At 48.1% G+C, this 20,192-nt stretch overlaps 3 protein-coding genes across 14 annotated transcripts in view; 2 read left to right on the top strand and 1 right to left on the bottom strand.

Moving 5' to 3' along the window:
- Positions 1–747: 747 nt before the first annotated feature.
- NFE2 (nuclear factor, erythroid 2) lies at positions 748–7,884 on the top strand. Of its 7 annotated transcripts, XM_047866463.1 has the most exons (5): positions 748–984; positions 2,154–2,264; positions 4,910–5,021; positions 5,245–5,413; positions 6,600–7,884. In XM_047866463.1, the coding sequence occupies exons 4-5, from the start codon at positions 5,300–5,302 to the stop codon at positions 7,605–7,607; spliced, it is 1,122 nt and encodes a 373-aa protein (XP_047722419.1). In that variant the 5' UTR covers positions 748–984; positions 2,154–2,264; positions 4,910–5,021; positions 5,245–5,299; the 3' UTR covers positions 7,608–7,884. The 7 variants fall into 7 exon arrangements, with proteins under 7 accessions (XP_047722419.1, XP_047722418.1, XP_047722417.1 ...); XM_047866462.1 differs by lacking the exon at positions 2,154–2,264; XM_047866461.1 differs by lacking the exon at positions 2,154–2,264 and having other exon boundaries at positions 4,763–5,021.
- A 3,075-nt stretch (positions 7,885–10,959) lies between these two features.
- HNRNPA1 (heterogeneous nuclear ribonucleoprotein A1) lies at positions 10,960–17,472 on the bottom strand. 4 transcript variants are annotated; one of them, XR_007153728.1, is made up of 12 exons: positions 17,345–17,472; positions 16,659–16,775; positions 16,264–16,410; positions 15,914–16,124; positions 15,729–15,821; positions 15,556–15,648; positions 15,189–15,263; positions 14,834–14,992; positions 14,117–14,272; positions 13,820–13,885; positions 11,341–11,426; positions 10,960–11,100 (listed from the first exon to the last, which is right to left on the bottom strand). XR_007153728.1 is itself a non-coding variant. In XM_047865021.1 (11 exons), the coding sequence occupies exons 1-10, from the start codon at positions 17,357–17,359 to the stop codon at positions 13,830–13,832; spliced, it is 1,122 nt and encodes a 373-aa protein (XP_047720977.1). In that variant the 5' UTR covers positions 17,360–17,472; the 3' UTR covers positions 10,960–11,426; positions 13,820–13,829. The 4 variants fall into 4 exon arrangements, 3 of the variants coding, with proteins under 3 accessions (XP_047720977.1, XP_047720976.1, XP_047720979.1); XM_047865021.1 differs by having other exon boundaries at positions 10,960–11,426; XM_047865020.1 differs by lacking the exons at positions 10,960–11,100; positions 11,341–11,426 and adding an exon at positions 12,876–13,585.
- A 534-nt stretch (positions 17,473–18,006) lies between these two features.
- CBX5 (chromobox 5) overlaps positions 18,007–20,192 on the top strand; it is a 44,400-nt gene continuing 42,214 nt past the window's right edge. The window contains exon 1 of one of the 3 annotated variants that reach the window (XM_047865028.1): positions 18,007–18,167. The gene's annotated coding sequence lies outside the window, so the exon portion shown is untranslated. The remainder of the gene's footprint in view (positions 18,168–20,192) is intronic. The other 2 variants (XM_047865025.1, XM_047865024.1) reach the window with 2 other exon arrangements.

Raw genomic sequence — 20,192 nt, 5'->3', positions numbered from 1 at the left:
GCCTCAGAAAGAGCTGCTGTGGGTGCTGGGGCTGAACCTGATACCCTATACAGGTGTCCTGGCCTGTCCAGAGTATGCAGCTGCCATGTGTTCGGGTGCCCGGCCTGGCACCCAGGGCCCCCTTTAAGAGAGGTGAATAGTGTCCCTTCTGGGCGCCCCCACACACATCCAACTCCCCTCACACACTGACAACAAACCTGGCCAAGAAAGAGGCCTTTGTCCTAGGACATCTGAGGCTGCTGGGGGAGGGGAGAGGGCTACAGGTGAAAGGACACATCAAAGCAGCAACTGCCCCTCCTCCCCAAAAGAGCTCCCCTGCCTCTTTCCCAGAACCCAGGCTTTCCTTAAATAAAAGCAGCGCCCTCCATGCCCACCTGCCTAAGCAGCTGGGACACTAGACATTAGGTCCTTATCTTTCGCTGCCATCCACCTCGCTGTGACTCAGTTTCCCTGTCTCAGAGAGAGTCAAGAGGGCAGAAGGAAGGAGGTTGCGACCTGTATAAAGTTTAGAGGTCACTTTGGAGCGGGCTACCGGGTTGGAATTCATCCTGTGCATAGGAGAAACGCAGGCCTGGCGGGACTCCTGGGCTCAAAAGGAGGGCTGGGAGCCGCTGGGAACCGTGTGTGCCCCCGCTGGCCGGGGAACAAGGTGGGGGCGGGGTGTGGGCAGAAACCACACCGGGCTCAAGTTTCCTCTCTTGGCCAGAAGGGGCAGGAGGAGAGGAGGGCCACGGGGAAAGGGGAGGGTTGGAGGAAGGACGGAGAACTCAGGCCGAGGGCTTCACAGTGGAGGCTGGTGCGCCGCCCGGCGCTCTCCCTCCATACTCAGTGCTCAGTAATGGCCCGGGGGCGGGGCGCAGCCCTCCCCCGTTTTCAGAGGTAGCAGAGATCCTCACCCAGGAGGTGTCAGCCCAGGCCCAGCCTCCCCAGAGACAGCACCCCGGAGCCACATCTCTCTCCTCACTCTGCTTGGACCCTGCACAGGTGCCTGACGGGCAGGGTGGGAGGGGGATTTCAGTGGGTTCCCCCGAGAGGCGAGCTGGGGAGGTGGAGGTGGCAGAGGGAGAAAAGAACCAACTTTCCTCACGTCCCTGGGAGATCTCAGGGCTTCCTAGGCTGCCCTGGGTTTAGGAATTTGACATCTTTGGGAATTCATCTGGGAGAAGACCTTGATGGCTTCTGGAGCACTCTGAGAGGCTTGGGGTGAGAGGCTGTAGATGGGGACCAGGCAGGGGTCCTCCCAGGCACCTCTGAGGGGCTGAGGCAGAACCCTTTGGCAGGGGGCTGCCCCTGGAGAGCCGATAGACTCTCAGGTATATGGCACCGTCCTTCCCTACTCCCGTCCATCACTGCCCTGTCTGGCCAGCTGGGAAGATTTGGGGGAAGGTGAGGAATCGGAGACACCGGATGCCTGGATCGCTGCCAACCACGGCAGCAGGATGGAGTGGTGGGCGCAGGGCTGTTGAGGTCTTGCCTCCTTTGCCCCCCTCACTTCTCCCAGGCCCCCGGGGCAGTTAGAGATCAGCTGGAACCAGCAGGGAGAGGAAGGCATCTGGCCCCCAGTGCGGTTCCTTCAGACTGGAAATCTTAGCAGCTTGGGAAGTAGGAGGCAGGGTAGCCGTGGAACAGAAGAGGGGAGGTATCAGATCTGCTGGGGCTGGGATTCTCTCTAGTCATTGGCCCCCAAATGACCGGGGTTTGGTTTCTAGGGACTGAGTGAGGATAACAGAGACATGTGCCTTTCTCCCCTGTTCCCATACACCTGTTTGAGTCATGTATGCCCTCAGGAGACTAATCCTCACTCTGAGCAAATCTCTCTCCCCTTTTCTTCCGTTCTGTTTCTCTGTTTTACCTCTATGTGCTTCTCCCTCTTTTGGGATTCTTCTTAACCTCTCTAAATAGCTTGCTCGCTTGCCTCTCCAACACCCCAGGTGTCGCTGATCCATGCCCATTCTTTCACTGCTTCTGTTGACACCTGGAGAGGCGGGGTGGTCTAACAAGCCTCAGAACAGAATCCCAGAAGCAAGCACCCTCTCTATCTCTGTCTCCCCGTCAAGGCATCCCTTCCCAAATGGTCCTCATCTCGAATCCTTAAGCAGAAAGCTCCATATCATTCTGTGATCACTTTCCTGTGATAAGATCTTTCTGGGTAGGACCATCAGGATCACAGGAAGGAGGATGGATTAGAGTCCCTGAAGATGGCTTCAGTCCTACCTGATACATGTTGGTGGGGAGGAAGATGGCTGTGTGACCTCAAAGTGCAGGTGAAACTGGAAACTGGGAACTGTTTACTATAAAGCAAAAGGGACACGGGGAGGCTCACTCTCCTTTCCCAGGATCTGTCCAGCTTCTGCGTCCTCTGTGATGTTCTGTTTGATCCAATTCTGACTACACCCTCCTCCCTGATCTGTATCACTAGCTGCCAGCCCGTCTTCCAGTCCCATCCTTAGAAAGGTAGGCTCCTAAGACCCAGAGGGGACTATGCCTGGTGTATAGACCAGTATACACCAGTATATAGAGTAGTATGTTTTCCCCTAAATACTCAGGGATTGGTAGTATAGACCACTACCAATCCCTGAGTATTTAGGGGAAAACATACTACTCCCCTTTGGCCTGGTACAAACTTGACGTGGCACCAGGGAGATGGTTGGAGCTGGTCCAGAGATTCTCATCAACTCCCTCTTCCCTGACCTCTTGCCTCCCCGAGGGACCCTTCTGGATTCTCATTTCCTTGTCTCAAAGGTGCAAGGCAGATAGGTCTCCTGGTCTTCATGAGAAGGGACTGATATCTAGTCTCAGAGACCAGGCCAGCCTAGAATCCAGCCTTGCCTGGGTCATGGGTTTGAAGCTAAGAGAAGTCTGGAGATCATTTGCCAGGTTCTTTTCTGGCTTTGTGTTCTTTCCTGTAAATACATATGGCTGGACTAGTTGAGCGTTTCTCAAGGTGGGGTGGGCTTCTGGCATCAGAAACACTAGGGCACTTGTTAAAATGCTGATTGCTGGGTACCTGCACCTATGAATTCAATTCAGTAGGTCTGGGATGGCTTGCAGGAAGGAGCCTGTGTTTTCACAAGTATGATGCATGAATGCAGTGCATCGTCCAGTTTGTGACTGCCTGAACTAGATGCCAGATACTGCCTCTCATAGCAAAGAGCTTCTAGGGTCCTGTTTCCATTTAATGGAAGAAACTGAATGGGGAAGTGATTTGGCCAAAGTCACATATTTGGAAGGCCATAGAACCTGGTCTCCTGCCTCCTAGGGTAGGATCTTTGAACTGCACCTAAGAGTCAGATCCAGGAAGATACAAGGAGGGAGAAGGTGGGGCGGGGGGGCAGAGGGGGACGTGAAGGACTATGAGGCAAGAAGCATTGTCCCTGCCCCCTAAACCCCTAAACCCCTTCTCCATTCACTTTGCCTTTGGGCAATTTCCTCCAGAACCTGGGTGGGGGAGGGTGGGGTTCCGGTGTTGAAATGGCATCCTGGACAGACATAAACACCCCACCCACTTTGCCCACTGGCCAAGGGCCTGTGCCTACACCAGCTCCCAGCTCTGGGGATAGCACTGTAACAAAGAGGTGGGGGCAAGGGCTAGGGTAGATCCAGCTTTAAAAGGATAATTTGTAATTCTTGCTAATTTGGGGTAAGTCAAAGAGTGAATTCCATATTAGATAGCTGTGATAGGCCATCTTTGTGATGATCTAAGGTCATGTAATTTGAAGTCATCCAGTCTTATCCTCTGTCCTTTTAGAAGTTTCTCCCACCCCCTAGCCTGCCTGCCTTTACTTATATGGCAGGGGTAGGGTGCTGGGTCTGGCTCTAAGACATTGGGAGGCCCCTGCAAAATCTACTTGGAATCTCTTGCCAAAGGCAGAGAGAACAGATGCAGGGAGATGGGTGTTGGGAATAGGGAGGTAGGATGAGGAGAGGGGCAGATAAAGAGGAAGATGAAGGTAGGGGTGAGGGTTTGTTGAGAATGTTAAGCTGCCCACGCAGAAAGGGACCTCTGAGTTCAATTTATCCAACTCCCTGGTTTTATAAATGAGGAAACAGAAGCTCAGAGAAGTGCGATGGCCTTGCCCAACCTCACACTGCTGCTTTGTGGCTGACCAGCAGCTAGAGCCCACATCAAAGAAAGCGGGGGGTGGGGGTGTGTGTGAAGGGGAGTGTGTATGTAAGGCTTTAAAGGATATTCCCCAGAAGAGGAGAAAAGAGATTCCACAGAACTGACTGGCCAATATAGGATGTAGACCACCAATAGAGGACCGGAGTATGGACACACGAGTGGGATGGGAAGGGGTCTGAGAGGCCAGTACAGGCTAGCAGAGTTAGCTAGTATGTTCCAGACCTGAGCCTGTTATTTCCCAGGTTGGGTGTCACTCTCTGAATGGACATTATAGGATCTTGGTGAAAATCAATCTCATAAACTAGTAACAATGGTGAAAACATCAGCACAGTTCTTAATAGGTCTCTGCTATGATTGTCCCTTTAGGAACCCTGGGAGCCTGGCTGTGTGGGTTGGGGTATGGCTGAGATGACCCTGCAGGGACATAGGACAGAGAGGTCCAGTGTCCCCAGAGACCATTCCTCCTCTGCTGCCTCCAGCTGATAAACCTCTTATCTGGCACGAGCAGGGGAGCCCAGAGCCAGGATAGGAGGAGAAGGCAGGGCTGCTATCAGCCACCAGGCCTGGGCCATATCTCGGAGAAGGGGAGGGGCTGTCTGCTTGGCTCTTCCCACAACACACTCCTTGGGGATCCCCAAGCACTTACTCTCATCTTGAGAACATGAGACAGAGGAGGAAAACTGAGGACAGAGGAGGAAAGCCAGAGTGATCCCTGATGTTGCCCCAGAACAAGGGAAAAAAACCAAACCAAAACAAACCAGAAGATGTGACTTCTGCCCTGCCCAGCGATACGGTTTTGGGGGAGTAAGAAGTAGGAGGAAGAGAAGGAGGCGTCTTGTCTGAAAAAGAAGGTGAAGCCCTACTGTGCTCCCAAAGGAACCGACTACAGCCACAGCAGGTGAGGCAGAGATCACACCGCAGACAAGCCTTTGCTTAAGGAGTTGGTTGACGAGGACAACATAATGGGGGGGGGGGGGATGAGGCCTGTTCTTCTCTCAGGCGAGGCTGCAGGGAATTCTCCATGGAGGCAGGACAAAATTGCTGGGCACTCGAGGGGCCTTTTCTTTTCTTTTTTTAAATTTTTTTTTATTTTTTCAAAGCCTGTTTCTCCTTTGCCACAGGTTGCAGGGGCCTTTTGGGCTTTGGGGACCCTGGACCAGGCCCTGGCCCAGTAGGATGCCCCCGTGTCCTCCCCAGCAGAGCAGGAACAGGGTGACACAGTTGCCCACTCTGGAGCTGGGCGAGATGGAACTGACCTGGCAAGAGATCATGTCCATCACTGAGCTGCAGGTGAGCGGGGCTGGGGGAACCTGGGGGAGGGAAGAGCAGAGAAGCAGGGAGGCTGGCTGGGACGAAGGCAGGGGACTGGAGCAAACAGGGAAGCTTCCAGGGACTGGAAAAGGAAGGGTCGGAGTAGGAGGGGGATACGGATGAAAGACCAGAACATTAAGGGGAAAGGGGTGTAGAGGAGCAGGGGATAGGAGTGGCGGAGGAATCTGATTGGGGGGTGTAAGCGGTCCCAGCAGCCACTCTGCTCACATCATTCTACCCCACCTCCTGCCCCGCCTACCCTTTCTCACCTTCTTCCCTTCTGAACCCCCTCTCCTCCAATCCTGCCCATCTTCTTCCTTCATTTCCTCCCCTTGCCCTCAGATGCCGGGGCCCCTTTCCCTCAGGTAGTAGAGCAATAGTTCAGGGGCCTCGGGAAGGGGGGTGGTCAGACTATGACGGGGTCCTCGCCTCCTGCTAGTTGGACAAAGGGGTGTCTGTTGGCCTCACAATGATGCCTTTGTCCCCAGCTGGGCTGGAGCACGGTGGCTCCTCCATGTGGGTTGGGGGCTCTGTTTCCAGCATGTTCTCTCCTCCTCTCTGCACCTGGGCAGGGACAGAGGGACTGAAGAGGAGAGGGTAGAGCTAGCGCCAGCTCCCCAAGGTGCCTCTTGGTCCCCAGACCTGGCTCTGCCTGCCCCCCCCCCCCCTTCTCTCCCCTGCCACTGTGCCTGGGTCCTCAGGATCTGCCCTAAGCCCTCCTCCCATGCAGCAGCTCCCTCTGCTGGGCACCCAGGGCACGACCAGGGTCTGAACTTGACCCTTTGACCCCAGATAACCATAGCAGGAAAGGCGTCTGAGGGGGTCATTATAGATAACCACTTCTTGTGTTCCTGAAGGAAATAAAGGAAGAGCAGCCATTTCAACCCAGTCAGAACTTCTGAAGAGGAGATTCCATGTTGTTGCAACATTAGATAGTCTTTTCTGAAGTCGGACTTCAGTGACTTTCATTCAAGTTTAAGCTGCTTTCTGCTTAAAATAGCTGCGCTGCAACCTTACAAGAAGCTTTGGGTGATTTTTTAGCACCTTTCTGTTCCCTTGTTATTATCTCACTGTGTCTTTCAGAAGGACCCAGCTTGATCCTGAGAGAGAGCTGGTTTCTCTTCCTCAGCCTGTCTCCAAAACTTCTTTATGGCTTTTCTTGCAGGGACTAAATGCTCCAAGTGAGACGTCGTTTGAGCCCCCTGCCCAGGCCCCATACCCTGGACCCCCACCGCCTCCAACTTACTGCCCCTGCTCAATCCACCCAGATGCTGGCTTCTCCCTTCCTCCACCACCCTATGAGCTCCCAGCACCCACATCTCATGTCCCAGACCCCTCATACTCCTATGGCAACATGGCCATACCAGTCTCCAAGCCACTGACTCTCTCCGGTCTGCTCAGTGAGCCCCTCTCAGATCCTTTGGCTCTCCTGGACATTGGGCTGCCAGGGGGGCCCCCCAAGCCTCAAGAAGACCCAGAATCTGACTCAGGATTATCACTCAACTATAGCGATGCTGAATCTCTTGAGCTGGAGGGGACAGAGGCTGGCCGACGGCGCGGCGAGTATGTAGAGATGTACCCGGTGGAGTACCCCTACTCACTTATGCCCAATTCCTTAGCCCACCCCAACTATGCCTTGCCACCTGCAGAGACCCCCTTAGCCTTAGAACCCTCCTCAGGCCCTGTGCGGGCCAAGTCCACTGCACGGGGGGAGGCGGGGAGTCGGGATGAGCGACGGGCCCTGGCCATGAAGATTCCCTTCCCGACGGACAAGATTGTCAACTTGCCGGTAGATGACTTTAATGAGCTGTTGGCGAGGTACCCACTGACGGAGAGCCAGCTGGCATTGGTCCGGGACATCCGACGGCGGGGTAAGAACAAGGTGGCCGCCCAGAACTGTCGCAAGAGAAAGTTGGAGACCATCGTGCAGTTGGAGCGGGAACTGGAGAGGCTGGGCAGCGAGCGGGAGCGGCTCCTCCGGGCCAGAGGGGAGGCCGACCGGACCCTGGAGGTCATGCGCCAACAGCTGACAGAGCTGTACTGTGACATTTTCCAACACCTGCGGGATGAAGCCGGCAACAGCTACTCCCCTGAAGAGTATGCTTTGCAACAGGCCGCTGATGGGGCCATCTTCCTGGTGCCCCGGGGGACCAAGATGGAGGCCACAGACTGAGCTGGCCGAAGGGGTGGGACTGTGATGGAGATTTCCTTTAGTCCCTTCCGATCAAGGTACTCCCCAACCCTGAGGCCCAGAAGGAACTGGGTTCTCTAGACCAGAAGGGGACAGTGGGAAACCTGGTGTTTGGAGGGTCCACAGCGTGTTCAGGAAGGCTTGCCTTGAGACAAGCACGTGAGGGGAGGGTTGGAAACTCTTTGCCGTGATTCAGCTTCCCGGGGCTCCAACCTCCTCCTCTTGTTTGAGCTTTGATATATAAAGCGCTCTACACTAATAGCCTTCCACTGTGTCTTCCTTCTCGAGAGAGGGTGACGAGCTGAGCACTTCAAGTTCACCGCTTGGTGGTGATGGGGAGGGAACCCTGCCAGGCTCGTTTCTTTCCCCTACAGCTCTGTATGAGAGAGGTACGCAAGAAATTTGGGCTTGAGCAGTGTGGAGATCTACCTGCTTAATCTCCTTTTGCAGAGCCAGGCGCCATGGATGATCTGAGGAAGCCCACCCTCCCTGGTGGCCCAGGATTCAGAGAGCTGAGATTGCGGCCCAAACTGACTGCACCCTCGGTGCAAGGTCTCTGAAGTTTAGGCCTCTCCTTTCCCAATCTTTGGAGCAACAGAAAAGCCTAGAATGCCCACAGGCCTTTTTCTTGTTCTCTCCCTGTGTCTACTTCCGCAGGACTTCCTCATCATGATTGTGCCAGAGCTCTGTTCAGAAGACTGAGATGGTCTTGATTGGAATGAGATAGTTTGATTGGCCATCAGAGTTTCAAGGGATTTCATACCCAAATCTGGGCAAAACCTGCTCCAGCATGGGGCAGGATATGAATTTTGGTAACATTTTCTATCTCCTTGGTTATGTTAGACACACTACCCTGCTCTTGTTTGGGGCCCTCCCTTTTCTAGATCCTTGAAGATCTAGGGCCCCTTATTTTTCTCTTGAAGCAGAACATGATTGAATGTCAGAATCTGGGGTACCTGGGTGGCTCAGTTGGTTAAGCATCTGACTCTGGATTTGGGCTCAGGTCATGGTCTCCCAGTTTGTGAGTTCGAGTCCCGCCTTAGGCTCTGCGCAGAGCCTACTTGGGATTCTCTGGTCTCCCTCTCTCTCTGGCCCTCAGTCTCTCAAAATGAAACATAGAAACAAGTTTCAGAATCCATCACATCAAAATCCAAACTTCTGACATGACACCTTCATCTCCCAAGTTAGAGTCAGGTGGTTCCCCATCTTTCTAGTCATTGAATTACACCAATTACCTCTTTAGGGTATTTTACTTCTATTTACCTTTCTATTCAATTTGACTAGCTCCATTCCAACAAGGAAAACTTACTTTCAAGTTCTCACAGACAGTTGTGAGACATAAAAGGCAGTGATCAAAAGAGGTGTGGAATCCTTATGCCTATAGATTCTCAGGAACATGGTCTCTAGCCTAGGTTTAGGGAATGAAAGCAACTTAAAGCGGATTCCTAGTTGATCTTTTAAAAACAGTTCAGACAACTTGTCGACTGTTTTCTAAAAAAAAAAAAAATTGAAAATGTGGGATCTAGTTGTGAAGGGCAGAGCCTGGGATTAGCTGTTCAGAAACTGGACTAGTTTGGGGCACGTGGGTGGCTCAGTCCGTTAAGCGTCTGACTTCAGCCCAGGTCATGATCCCACACTTCGTGGGTTCGAGCCTCGTATCAGGCTCTGCTGACATCTCGGAGACTGGAGCCTGCTTCAGATTCTGTGTCTCCCTCTCTCTCTGCCCCTCCCTGCTTGCACTCTGTCTCCCAAAAATAAATAAATATTAAAAAAACAAAAACAAAAACTGGATTAGTTCACCTGAGGGAACATTGGGCAGTGACCTTTTTTTTTTTACTTCTAACCAAATTCACAAAAGTGGTTAACCTGGAGGCAAAATCAGACCTTCATTTATTCAACACTTACTGAGCACCTAAGTTCTAGAGATACACCGGGGATGCAAACAGCTAACAGGAGAAATGCCAAGCCCTCAAGATATACCGTAGTGCGGAAGAACACCACGTATGCACACAACTTGGTACGTGGCTACCCAAAGCAACGGGTGGAACACCGGTGGACTGTGACCTGGGTTATGTTTCAGAGATTGTAGAACTTCAACAAGGTAATTTTCCTCATCTAAAGAGTATGGGATTTTTTAACAATCTTGTATTTGTAAAACACGTAGCAAAATACACAGAACGGAAAAGGTATTAACCTCACTTTCAATAGGAACGCTTTTTGCAGTCTGGTGGCCTGAGTTGCTAGTAACTTCATGTCACAAATTAGATTTTTTAAAGAGCCTGAAATGGGGAGAGGGGCAAGAGGGAGAAATCTTAAGCAGGCTCCAATGCTCAGACTGACATTGACACAGGGCTTGATGCCACCATCCTCAAAGCAGGACCTGAACAAAAATGGGGATGTTTGACTGAGCCACCCAGGCCCCCTCAAAATTCGATTGTTAAAACTGTGGTAAGTGAAGGCTGCCTATACATTCACAGCTCAATACCCCTCTTTTGCTAGGTTTAAAATCGAGGCTGGATAACCTTTTCTTTAACATAGGAGACATTTGTTAAGCATTTGCTAGGGGATATTATTGTGCCCAAGCTTTTGATTACCTTGGAAACACAGAGACTTCCTTCCCTTCCATACTCACCTAATCCTGGTTCCAGGTATTTTAGGAGCCAGAGATAGCTGGCAATAAATACTTGCGGAGGCCACTGTAAACACCCTACTTCTAACTAGGCTAAGATTTACTCCTGAGCTCAGAGCCAGTTTTTGCTTTCACTAAACCAGGATCCTGATGGTGTAAAACTTCTATAGTAACACCTGGTATGCCTAGGTGGCTCAGCTGGTTAAGCATCCAACTTTGGCTCAGGTCACGATCTTGCGGCTCAAGCCCCGTCTGCTCTGGACTGCCCTCAGAGCCAGGAGCCTGCTTCAGATTCTGTCTCCCTCTCTCTCAAACCAATTGTTCCTCCCTAATCTCAACTCAACCTGTGGTTTTGTTTTGAAGTGTTTATGTTGTTCTACCTTTCTTTACCCACCTACATTAGGTCTTGCTTGTTCATTTTTTTAGTTTATTTTTCAGAGAGAGACAGAGCATAAGCAAGGGAGGGGCAGACAGGGAGACACAGAATCTGAAGCAGGCTCCAAGGCTGTCAGTACAGAGCCCAGCTCGAACTCACAAACTGTGAGATCATGACCTGAGCTGAAGTCAATACCCAGGCATCCCATTACTTTAAATTTAGAAGGATCCAAGTAAGAATTAGCAAGGAACAAAGGGGAAAGACTTCAACTCTGCTAAAAATTCTGATTTACCGTATCATGAAAGTGAACGAAACAAGACAGAACCAAGTCGAAATCAAAAGAAATTTTATTTAAAAAGTCCATTCATAAAACTGAATGATTAATTCAAGCTGCAGAACAGCTAACAACTACATGGTAGTGAAAAAGAAGTGCAGTGGCTCAGATAAAGGTTGTCCTCATAAGGATGTTCCTGCCAAAAAAAAAAAAAAAAAAAAAAAAAGTTATGAGGCATTTGCAGAAGCACTTGGAAGATTCTACAATTATACTGTTCTGTTGACTGGGAACCCAGCTGCTTTAAATCACTTTTTGCTGGCTATGGCCTTTTACTAGACCAGACTATGAAAGTTTTTGTTCTCAGGTACAGCTCATCACGGTCTACTCTGGCAATACCAAGCACTCTTGGCGCCTGTTAAGTTTGTAAACAGCTTACCTTTTAGCCATAAATTTGGACAGATGAGTTTGTTTTGTTTTATATTTTTAAAGAGAGTTGATTAGCCTGGAGTAGCAGACTCCTCCCTAGAAAAGTAAACAACCTTTAGAACTAGCTTTTTGGGAGACCAAGTCCCAGCTCAGGGTAAACCCCCCACCTCCCCCTCCCCCAAAGGGTCCACCCTCCCTCCCCCCCAGACTTTTGGGAAGATTCTAACACATTACTTTGAGCCATCGTTTTAAGGAAATGGGTCAAAGGAAGGTAGGAAATAAAATTAAAGGGCAAAAATATGTTGTCACAGAATTAAAGTGTTTACTTCCTTCATTTGGGAGCCACCAAATCTAGGGTGTCAATTTAAGAAAATTCATCTCCAGAAAAACCAAGTTCAGCTTAACTGGACTAGTTTTGGCTCAATATATGAAGGATTAATGTTAACAGAAAACTGGATTTTAGAGAACACTATATGGATGGAAGTAAAATCTGTTCTTACCTACCAGCATAGCAATAAAACCTTTTCTCCTGGTTCTGACTGCTAGTCCTAAGAGTCAGGTGTGCCTTACTCTTGTCTGCCTCCTTTCTTGCGATGGTCACTGAAACTTCACTCCCTCCTAGCTTTCATGGAGCGTGCCGTGGCCTGCCCCTGGCTTATCTGTACTCCACATACCACAAGTGTCTACTCTCAGCTGTAGAGTGTCTGAGCTCGGAGCCATTCGCGCTATGCTTGCTAGCAGTTCCTAGTAGCTGAACATCTCTCCTGGATCTTTAAAGGCATTGTCACGAATCCTGAGGTATCTGCAAACTCCCTCAATAGTTAAGGTTCCACCTGCCATTGCAAACTCAGCCAATATCAAACTCACGGAACTATCACCCATGCTTTCCCGCCCACCTCCCACCCGCTCCCCCCTCCACCCTCCTCCCCAAACTTCCAAGTAACACACCCACGAAATTGGGAGGGAATACACAGTCCTAGTGATAAACAATTCTCTATGCTACCAGGTACAATGGCACTGAAATTGAGGGTACCAAAGGGAGGGCTCAAAAGAACCTATGTAACAAATAACAATGATTGGATATTAAGTGACTGTAAAAAGGCTTCAGAAATCATTTTCTATACAATTAACATTTTAGGATGGTTGTGTGATGTACCATATTTAAAGGAAAACTGCAGTTAGCGTGAATATAGTAAGTTGCCTCCCCATCTCCGCAATTTTAATGTCCAAATCGGTAATTAGTACAGTTAATCTATAGACCTCTATTAAGGACCCACCCAACCACAAAACTGCTGTTTTCCTTTAATGTAAGCCTGTTTTTGTATTAAAAAGAAGATATTCTTACTGGTGCTGGTCAGTTTAAAAAGGTCTCCCAAACACTTCTAATCTGTGGACTTATGGGGCGGCATTAGCCAGCAGCTGGTTTCTATTCTCTGGCAGAGTTTTGAACTTGAATTGTGATAGAAGCATTCAACATTATGAGGGGTAGTGGGTAGGGAAAGTCCAAAGCTCTGCCAGTCCCAAATCCATACAGTTGTCATTCCATTCAAGAGAATATTAAATCGTTTATTGATTACACATGATAATGGACGATACACAAGCTTTAATCCCATCTATAATTTTATCTGATACCATAATTCAATTTAGATATATTGCATAGGATGTGCCAACAATCATATTAATAACCAAATAAACTCCAGGACTTTGCTTGGGTGACCCTTTTAACGGTGAACTCCAGGTCACAACACATTAACTGTCAGTTCAACCACACCAATGTTTGTGGAGACAACGGCTTCTGTGCCCAAGCAGGTTGCAAATAAATTTCAAATGGAACCTGGCATCACCCTGATGGAATTCTAACTTCACACTGTTGGGGTAGTTTACCAAGATGGCTTCAGAGTAGACTAACTTTACACAGCACATTTAAAAAAAGACACATTTATTCAGCGTCATGATCAGACTATTACATTTAGCAATCAACAGCATGGGTGCAAAAAAAAAAATCTACATTAAAACCCTTTGTTGGAATGCTTTACACTTTCCACAGAACAGAAACTAAAATAACCTGTTATACAATTAGTCACAAATACAGTCCTCGAGTTTTTTGCCCATACACATGAGTATTGTCTAAAACATGTCTTCTTTGTAGCAGCTAGGCCCTGCCACCACTGTGCTTGGCTGAGTTCACAAATCTGTTGTAACCTGTAGCTTCCCTGTCACTTCTCTGGCTCTCCTCTCCTGCTAAGCTTTGTTTCCTGTTGAACAATATGGAATAAAGTTGTTAATCTAAACATATTAAGACTCAAGGCTACAATCCAATAGCAAGTTTTGTTTCCCACAAATTTTGCTGATCTGAATATTAACTTAATATCCACAATTTTACTGCAATTATAATGTTAACTATGTTGCACTGCTCAGCTATATTAGGGTTACTGGATTCATCATCATTTATAAAAGTTAACTTCAAACATAAAAAGATGTTTACTTACCTGGCAGTAATTAAAACCTTCTGCCACTGCCATAGCTACTGCTGCTGCTGGAACCGCCATAGCCACCTAAGAATAGAATTTGTCCCTTTAAGCTTTGGAAGCATAAATAGAAACACTTTTTGTATCAGGGGCAATAAAGCCTCAGATCTGAGTTCGGGCGCACATGATTTTCCCAATCTGATTAAGTTCTTGAAAAGCTTTTAGATTGTAGCTTTTCACGGTCTACACACACCTCACCCCAAAATTACTGGACCTGGTTATGGGTACCTCACCCTCTAATAAACATATATACAATACCTTGGTTTCGTGGTTTGGCAAAGTATTGGCCTCCACCACCATAGGGGCCAGAGCTTCTGCCTCCAAAATTTCCTCCTTTCATGGGTCCAAAATTTGAAGATTGATTGTTGTAATTGCCAAAATCATTATAGCTTCCACCACCTCCAAAGTTGCTTCCTAGAAATGGAAAGAGGACCTTTATTTGTTATTTGGAGAAGATGGTTAAGTTCTGAATTCTATTTAGTGCTCAGAGCAAAAAATGTTGCATGATCTGCTTGCCTTCCTCCCAAACTCTGGTGGCTCCAATCATCCTTTTCTGGGCAAGGCACTCAGTTGAATAACTCAATACTTTTAATAAAATTTACCCAACTTACCATGGCATAATAGCAATATATTCTCTAGGCTTGAAGGTCTGTGCCCACCCGGGGCACTGCAAACACATGCTGGATGTATCAACTAAGTGCCTAGGATCCCAAGGGAGTTAAGACAACTAAATCCTGCTGGAAGCTAATCTAATTCTGATTAAAGACAGGACTATCCACTTATCCATCTATCTTATTTGGGAGTGAGGCGGCCCCAGCTTAAAACTAGGAGGTAGCATTAGCAAGCCCGTTAAAAAAGAACACCATGCATTGCACCACATAATGCTTTTTAAGAGCATCAAATCCCCTTATGACCATAAACTCTAAAGAGCTAATCTAACTATTGCACCAAGTACTTGGATCACTGGATACCTACCACTACCACCGCCAAAGCCGCCTCCGCCTCCTCCGTTGTTATAGCTGTCATAGCTGCCACTCCCGCCATAGCCACTGCCCTGGTTTCCATAACCCTGTCCACCACTTCCATAGCCTCTGCTTCCTCCAGAGTAACCAGGGCCGCCTCCTCCATAACCACCTACAAGAATACAATTCTTCTCAATAAGACAAAAGTATTCAACAATCAAAACCTGTGCAAGTGTAACACCTAAAAGCCTGCTCACAGCATGCGGTTACGGTCAGAGCTGAGCTGGTCATGCACTACTTTAGCTCTACTACCCTACTCTAGAGATTCCAAAACAAACTTTTCACCTACGTACCCAAGATAAACTTACCATCGTTACCAAATCCGTTATAGCCATCCCCACTGCCACCATATCCACCACCACCTCGACTGCCGCCAAAGCCACCTGGAAAAAAGTAGAGTTTTAACCACTTTCTGAGGTGTATTGGCTGCATACAAATTATACCGTTCCTAAATTCAAGTTTTCTGAAACCCCCCCCCCCGGGTCACAAAAATGATTTCTATACTGAAGACTTAACCCTCCAGTAAGAAGCCACAACACCTGGATAAAAATTAACTTTGGAAAAGCTGACCCATAGGTACATCCACCATAGGTTGCAAGTGGACAAGTTATCTGGGGATTGTCAAATGACAAGCTTACTATTAATTTTCAGCAAACTATATATAACCACACGTACCTCGCCCACTGAAGTTTCCTCCACGGCCGAAATTGTCATTCCCACCAAAACCACCTCCACGACCACCACCGAAGTTCCCAGAACCACTTCGACCTTGAAAGAGAAGTTTGAAGTGTTAAACCTACAGATTCGAATGACTTCGTTGCCTGTAAGATCTAATTAAACAAACTCACCTCTTTGGCTGGAAGAAGCACTAGCCATCTCTTGCTTAGATAAAGCTTTCCTTACTTCACAGTTGTGGCCGTTCACAGTATGGTATTTTTGAACTAAAAAAAATTTCAAAGAGAACACAATCTCAAAGACTAGAAGACAGCACGGGTTTCAGAAACTTAGCGAGTTGCATGCCCCGGAGACTTACTGACAATCTTGTCTACAGAGTCATGGTCATCAAAGGTCACAAAAGCAAAGCCTCTCTTTTTGCCACTGCCTCGGTCAGTCATGATTTCAATCACTTCAATTTTCCCATACTGTTCAAAATAATCTCTTAGATGATGTTCTTCAGTGTCTTCTTTAATGCCACCGACAAAAATCTTTTTCACAGTTAAGTGGGCACCAGGTCTTTGAGAATCCTAATGAGAAAGCCCAATTAATTTACTTCCCAATAAAACTATCCTTAATCAAGATCATTAAGAAGTTTAACATCCCCAAACGCAAAGTCCGCTTAGTAGCACACTTTTAAATTACCGAGAAAAGAACTAGATCACTCACTTCTCTCGAGACAGCCCTCTTTGGTTCCACAACTCTTCCATCCACCTTGTGTGGCCTTGCATTCATGGCTGCATCCACCTCTTCCACAGTGGCATAAGTGACAAACCCAAAGCCTCTGGAGCGCTTGGTGTTTGGATCTCTCATTACCTGAAACGTTAATAAAATTTACTACACAATAAAACCCCAGAGACTACTGTCATTTCTACCATGAGTAAATACAAGGCCCTTCAGTTTCCCACTAAATTAACAAGGGAGCCTCTAATCAGCTAAAGCCACACCTTCCCTTGCCAGGTTATTTTCAACTATAATCCCGTTAACAATCTTCACAAGTAATCACAAGATAATCCAAAGAAATAAACTAGTCCTACTGGCCTTTTGTCTCTTCTAAGTCTTACCACACAGTCCGTAAGCGTTCCCCATTGCTCAAAATGGCTCCTCAGACTCTCATCGGTTGTTTCAAAGCTCAAACCTCCAATGAAAAGCTTCCGCAGCTGTTCAGGCTCTTTGGGAGACTAGGAGTCGGGGGAAAAAATCATTACGTGGGGGGGATTACAACACAAAAAAGCTTCCAGTTAGGAGAAGCAAAGCTACACGACAATGATACATAGCACTTATTGTTCCTTTGGGTCGCTGCAAGCCACGTGCTTCTCCCCATTAGGGGAGACGATATGTTGGGGGCTGGGAAGCCCCGAGCGCATGCGTCCCAACTCTCCCTCCGACGCACGCGCAACAAAAGGACGGAGCTGGAAGAATACAGAGCCAATAAGGAACTACATCTGCTCCTTAAGAAAATCGTCCCCTGATACAAGGTGAAAAAATAAAACGAAACAAAACAATCGAATATGCATAAGGGTTTGCCAGGAGGAACAAGCCCGGAGTGAAAACCAAGTGTTGCAAGACGGCGGCCTCATGGCGACGACGAGGACAAAATGGCGACCCGAACTTTGGGAGGGGTAGGCCCTTGGCAGCAACGGAAGAAATGCCGAGCCAGAGCTGGCGCAAGCAGCCAAACCAAACCACATCCTACCGAATTCAGTAACGGCGAGAAAGAAAATTAGGCCGAAGAGAGCGTGTTACTCACCTCTGACTTAGACATGACGGCGGTGGGAGGGGAGACTTTCACGATGCTTACTCGACGGCGTCCACGGGCAGAAAGGAGTAATCTAACGAACGTATCTGCCAGCCTACCTTCGGCCTCGCTTTTTTATCCCGCCTCCTCGCTTTAGGCATTGGTAGACTCCGCCCCTGAGTGTCTCTGATTGGATATTTGCAGTAGCTGCCCCCCTGCTATTGGTCTGTAGTGCCGCATTGCTGTGTAACGTCATCCGTTTGGGCGTTCTACGCAGTCTCCACCCCTTAGTGTTCATTGGTTCCTGAACAATATTACTCTTAGCCAGTGTGATTGGCTCGCCAACCAATCATTCATATTTGAATGTATCTAAGGTATTTAAATAATTTTTCAGTCCTTCGCGCCCCGAAATTACGCTCAATTCACTTGGCAAAACATGATTAATACTATGTATTAGGAAAGAAGTTATGAGGTGACTGTTTTCTTTCTTTTTTTGCAACGACCTCCCACTAAGCGCATGTGTAGTAAAATGGCGAGTTTACGCAAGCGCATTAAGAAGTTCCGCTGGGCGCTTGGAACACGTGAAATGGCGGGCGGGAGACGGCGGCGAATCTACAGCGCTTGCGTAGTGGCGGGAGTTGTGCCTCGTTTTGCGCAGGCGTAATGGGCGGAGAAAGGGTACGGTCCCAGGATTGGTCGCGCAGGCGCAGGGAAGGATCCGTTTTGGCGGGCGGTTGGCGTTGCGCAGAAGGCGGCGGCGGCACTGTCTTGTGGTCCTGCCTCACCACAGAGGAACAGGGAAGACGTTTGCGTGAGTGATCGGTGTCGATTCCGGGTAAGTGACGGATAGTCTTGCCTACCCATACGTGGTCTGGAACTGACTCCAATTGGGCCCGTTATTGTGTGAAATGAATGGACCGCGGGGTGGGGGCTCGTGAAGGGGGAGCGGTGGGTCCGGCCAACCAATGGAAGAACAGGGGCGGGATGTTTTATTCCTGTAAGTTCTGTGGCGCTGTGCAGCCGGAGGGCTTGACTGGCTTGTGTTTAGGCCAATTGGGTCCGCCCTTAGCTGCCGACTGATCGGTCCTTGGGCCATCGGAATGTGGGAGGCGGGTTTCCCGCTCCTGAGCAGCGGCTCCCTGAGCCAATGAGCACGGAGCGCGCGGTAGGTTGGGCTCATCCAAGAGGCAGCGGATTGACTCCAATGGGGAATGCGGGAGTCGGGCGGTTAAATGGATGGACCAAATTTGGAGCCAGTAGACGGATAGCCTACGGGAAGCGCTCGGGCAGGTCGTCCAATCAGCGGTCCAGAAGAGGGAGGTCTTAACGTTAGAGGTTGTGAAGAAGGGGATTCAATGCCTGTGATGGCGCGGCAGCGCATATTTTATCCACTGTGACTTCTCTAACGAATCCTTTAGGCCTCCGTCCCATACACCTTTCTTGTAGGGAAACTATAAGTTCTGTCCCAACACTTTTGGTTTTGAGGGGAGCAAGGTAGGTCTTTGGGACCTCGCTTCTTTAGGAAGACTGACTTGAAATGTTAGAACCAGTAGGATAAATCTATACTGTCGTGGAAAGGCACCCGAGAAAAATCTGCATCGTGAAGCACCTTTCCACGGACGAATGGGTATTTGTAAATCCATAGAAAAAGTTTTGGGAGGCTACATACCGAAGTGTGTTACCTCTATAGACAGAGTGGGATCTAGGCAGGTTGGTGTCTGCTGTTTAAGCCTTTTCAGGGATCGTAATTTGTGATTAAATAAAGATTAGATTAAAAAGTCAACTTTTGTGTTTCCAGTCATAATCACGGGCTTCTCACAGCCTCTTTTATCCTTACACCTCGATAGAGTTGTTTTTCCCCTAAGAACTAAGGTGATCCTCAGTATAAAAATACAAATATTAAAAAAGTAACTTTTATTTGACTACTTAGTACCTACTAGAGAGGCTAAACTAAGCGCCTTACAAGCATTATTCATGTCTCAGTGCCTTTATCTTTGTCTCTGACGCCTTCCCCCCCATGTAGATCTTTCTTTACACCACTAAAGAGTTTCTAAGCTCTCTTTCTTCTTTTCCTTTGAGGATGTCTGGATTTTGATAAGGAAGTTGCTTAACAAGGGGGATATTTAGGGTGTTAGAGACAGGACTCATCCATCACCTGGATTATTCCATTGCCTTTTGATTATATTTCCTTCAAAATACTTATTTTACAGGAGCTGTAATCACCTGTTGGTAATGCCCAGTCAGCTGATTTGAAGATGTTTCAGTAAAATAGTGACATTTTCATTACATAATGGCCATATAAGAATCTAAATTGCTCTGTTGTTGTTCACTGATGTATTTAAGGTTAATAGAAGAACTGTTAATAAGTTCAACTACATATGAAGTATGCTTCTGATTAGAGACCTTTGTGACATTGTACAAAAGAAAGTTTAGCTGCCCAGAGGAGAGAATCTCTGACACTTGGCAAGAAGACAAATTTATTTCATATTTGGTTGTAAACTATAGGTATGCTAATTATGCACTTTTTTCTGCTTAGTTTATAAAGAAAGATACAGATTAAGGTTATCTATCTCTATTTAGGTTTAAAAGGAATACCATCTTGATCTATTACAGGGTTTCTTGACCTCAGCATGTTGACGTTTTGAGCCAACAAATGCATCTCACCTCATCCGTCACCTCCATTTGTGACTATCAAAATGTCTCTACACATTGCCAGATGTCCTGGGGTTGTTGGTGGTGGTGATGCAAAATCTTCCTCAGTTGAAAACCTTTGATTTAGGGGTGCCTGGCTGATTTGGTTGGAGGAGCATATGCTCCTGATCTTAGGGTCGTGACTTTGAGCCCCAAATTGGGTGTAGAG

Source organism: Prionailurus viverrinus, chromosome B4 (genome assembly GCF_022837055.1).
Source record: "Prionailurus viverrinus isolate Anna chromosome B4, UM_Priviv_1.0, whole genome shotgun sequence".
Taxonomy (NCBI): domain Eukaryota; kingdom Metazoa; phylum Chordata; class Mammalia; order Carnivora; family Felidae; genus Prionailurus; species Prionailurus viverrinus.
This window is presented reverse-complemented; position numbering and strand designations above follow the sequence as displayed.

Coding starts and splice junctions, on each gene's coding strand:
- HNRNPA1 (XM_047865021.1), bottom strand. Junction 15,822..15,913: donor CTCTGTAGACAAGATTGTCA/GTAAGTCTCCGG, acceptor AATTTTTTTTAG/TTCAAAAATACCATACTGTG. Junction 14,993..15,188: donor TAACGGATTTGGTAACGATG/GTAAGTTTATCT, acceptor GTATTCTTGTAG/GTGGTTATGGAGGAGGCGGC.
- NFE2 (XM_047866464.1), top strand. CDS start 5,300: ATGCCCCCGTGTCCTCCCCAGCAGAGCAGGAACAGGGTGACACAGTTG. Junction 5,414..6,599: donor TGTCCATCACTGAGCTGCAG/GTGAGCGGGGCT, acceptor CTTTTCTTGCAG/GGACTAAATGCTCCAAGTGA.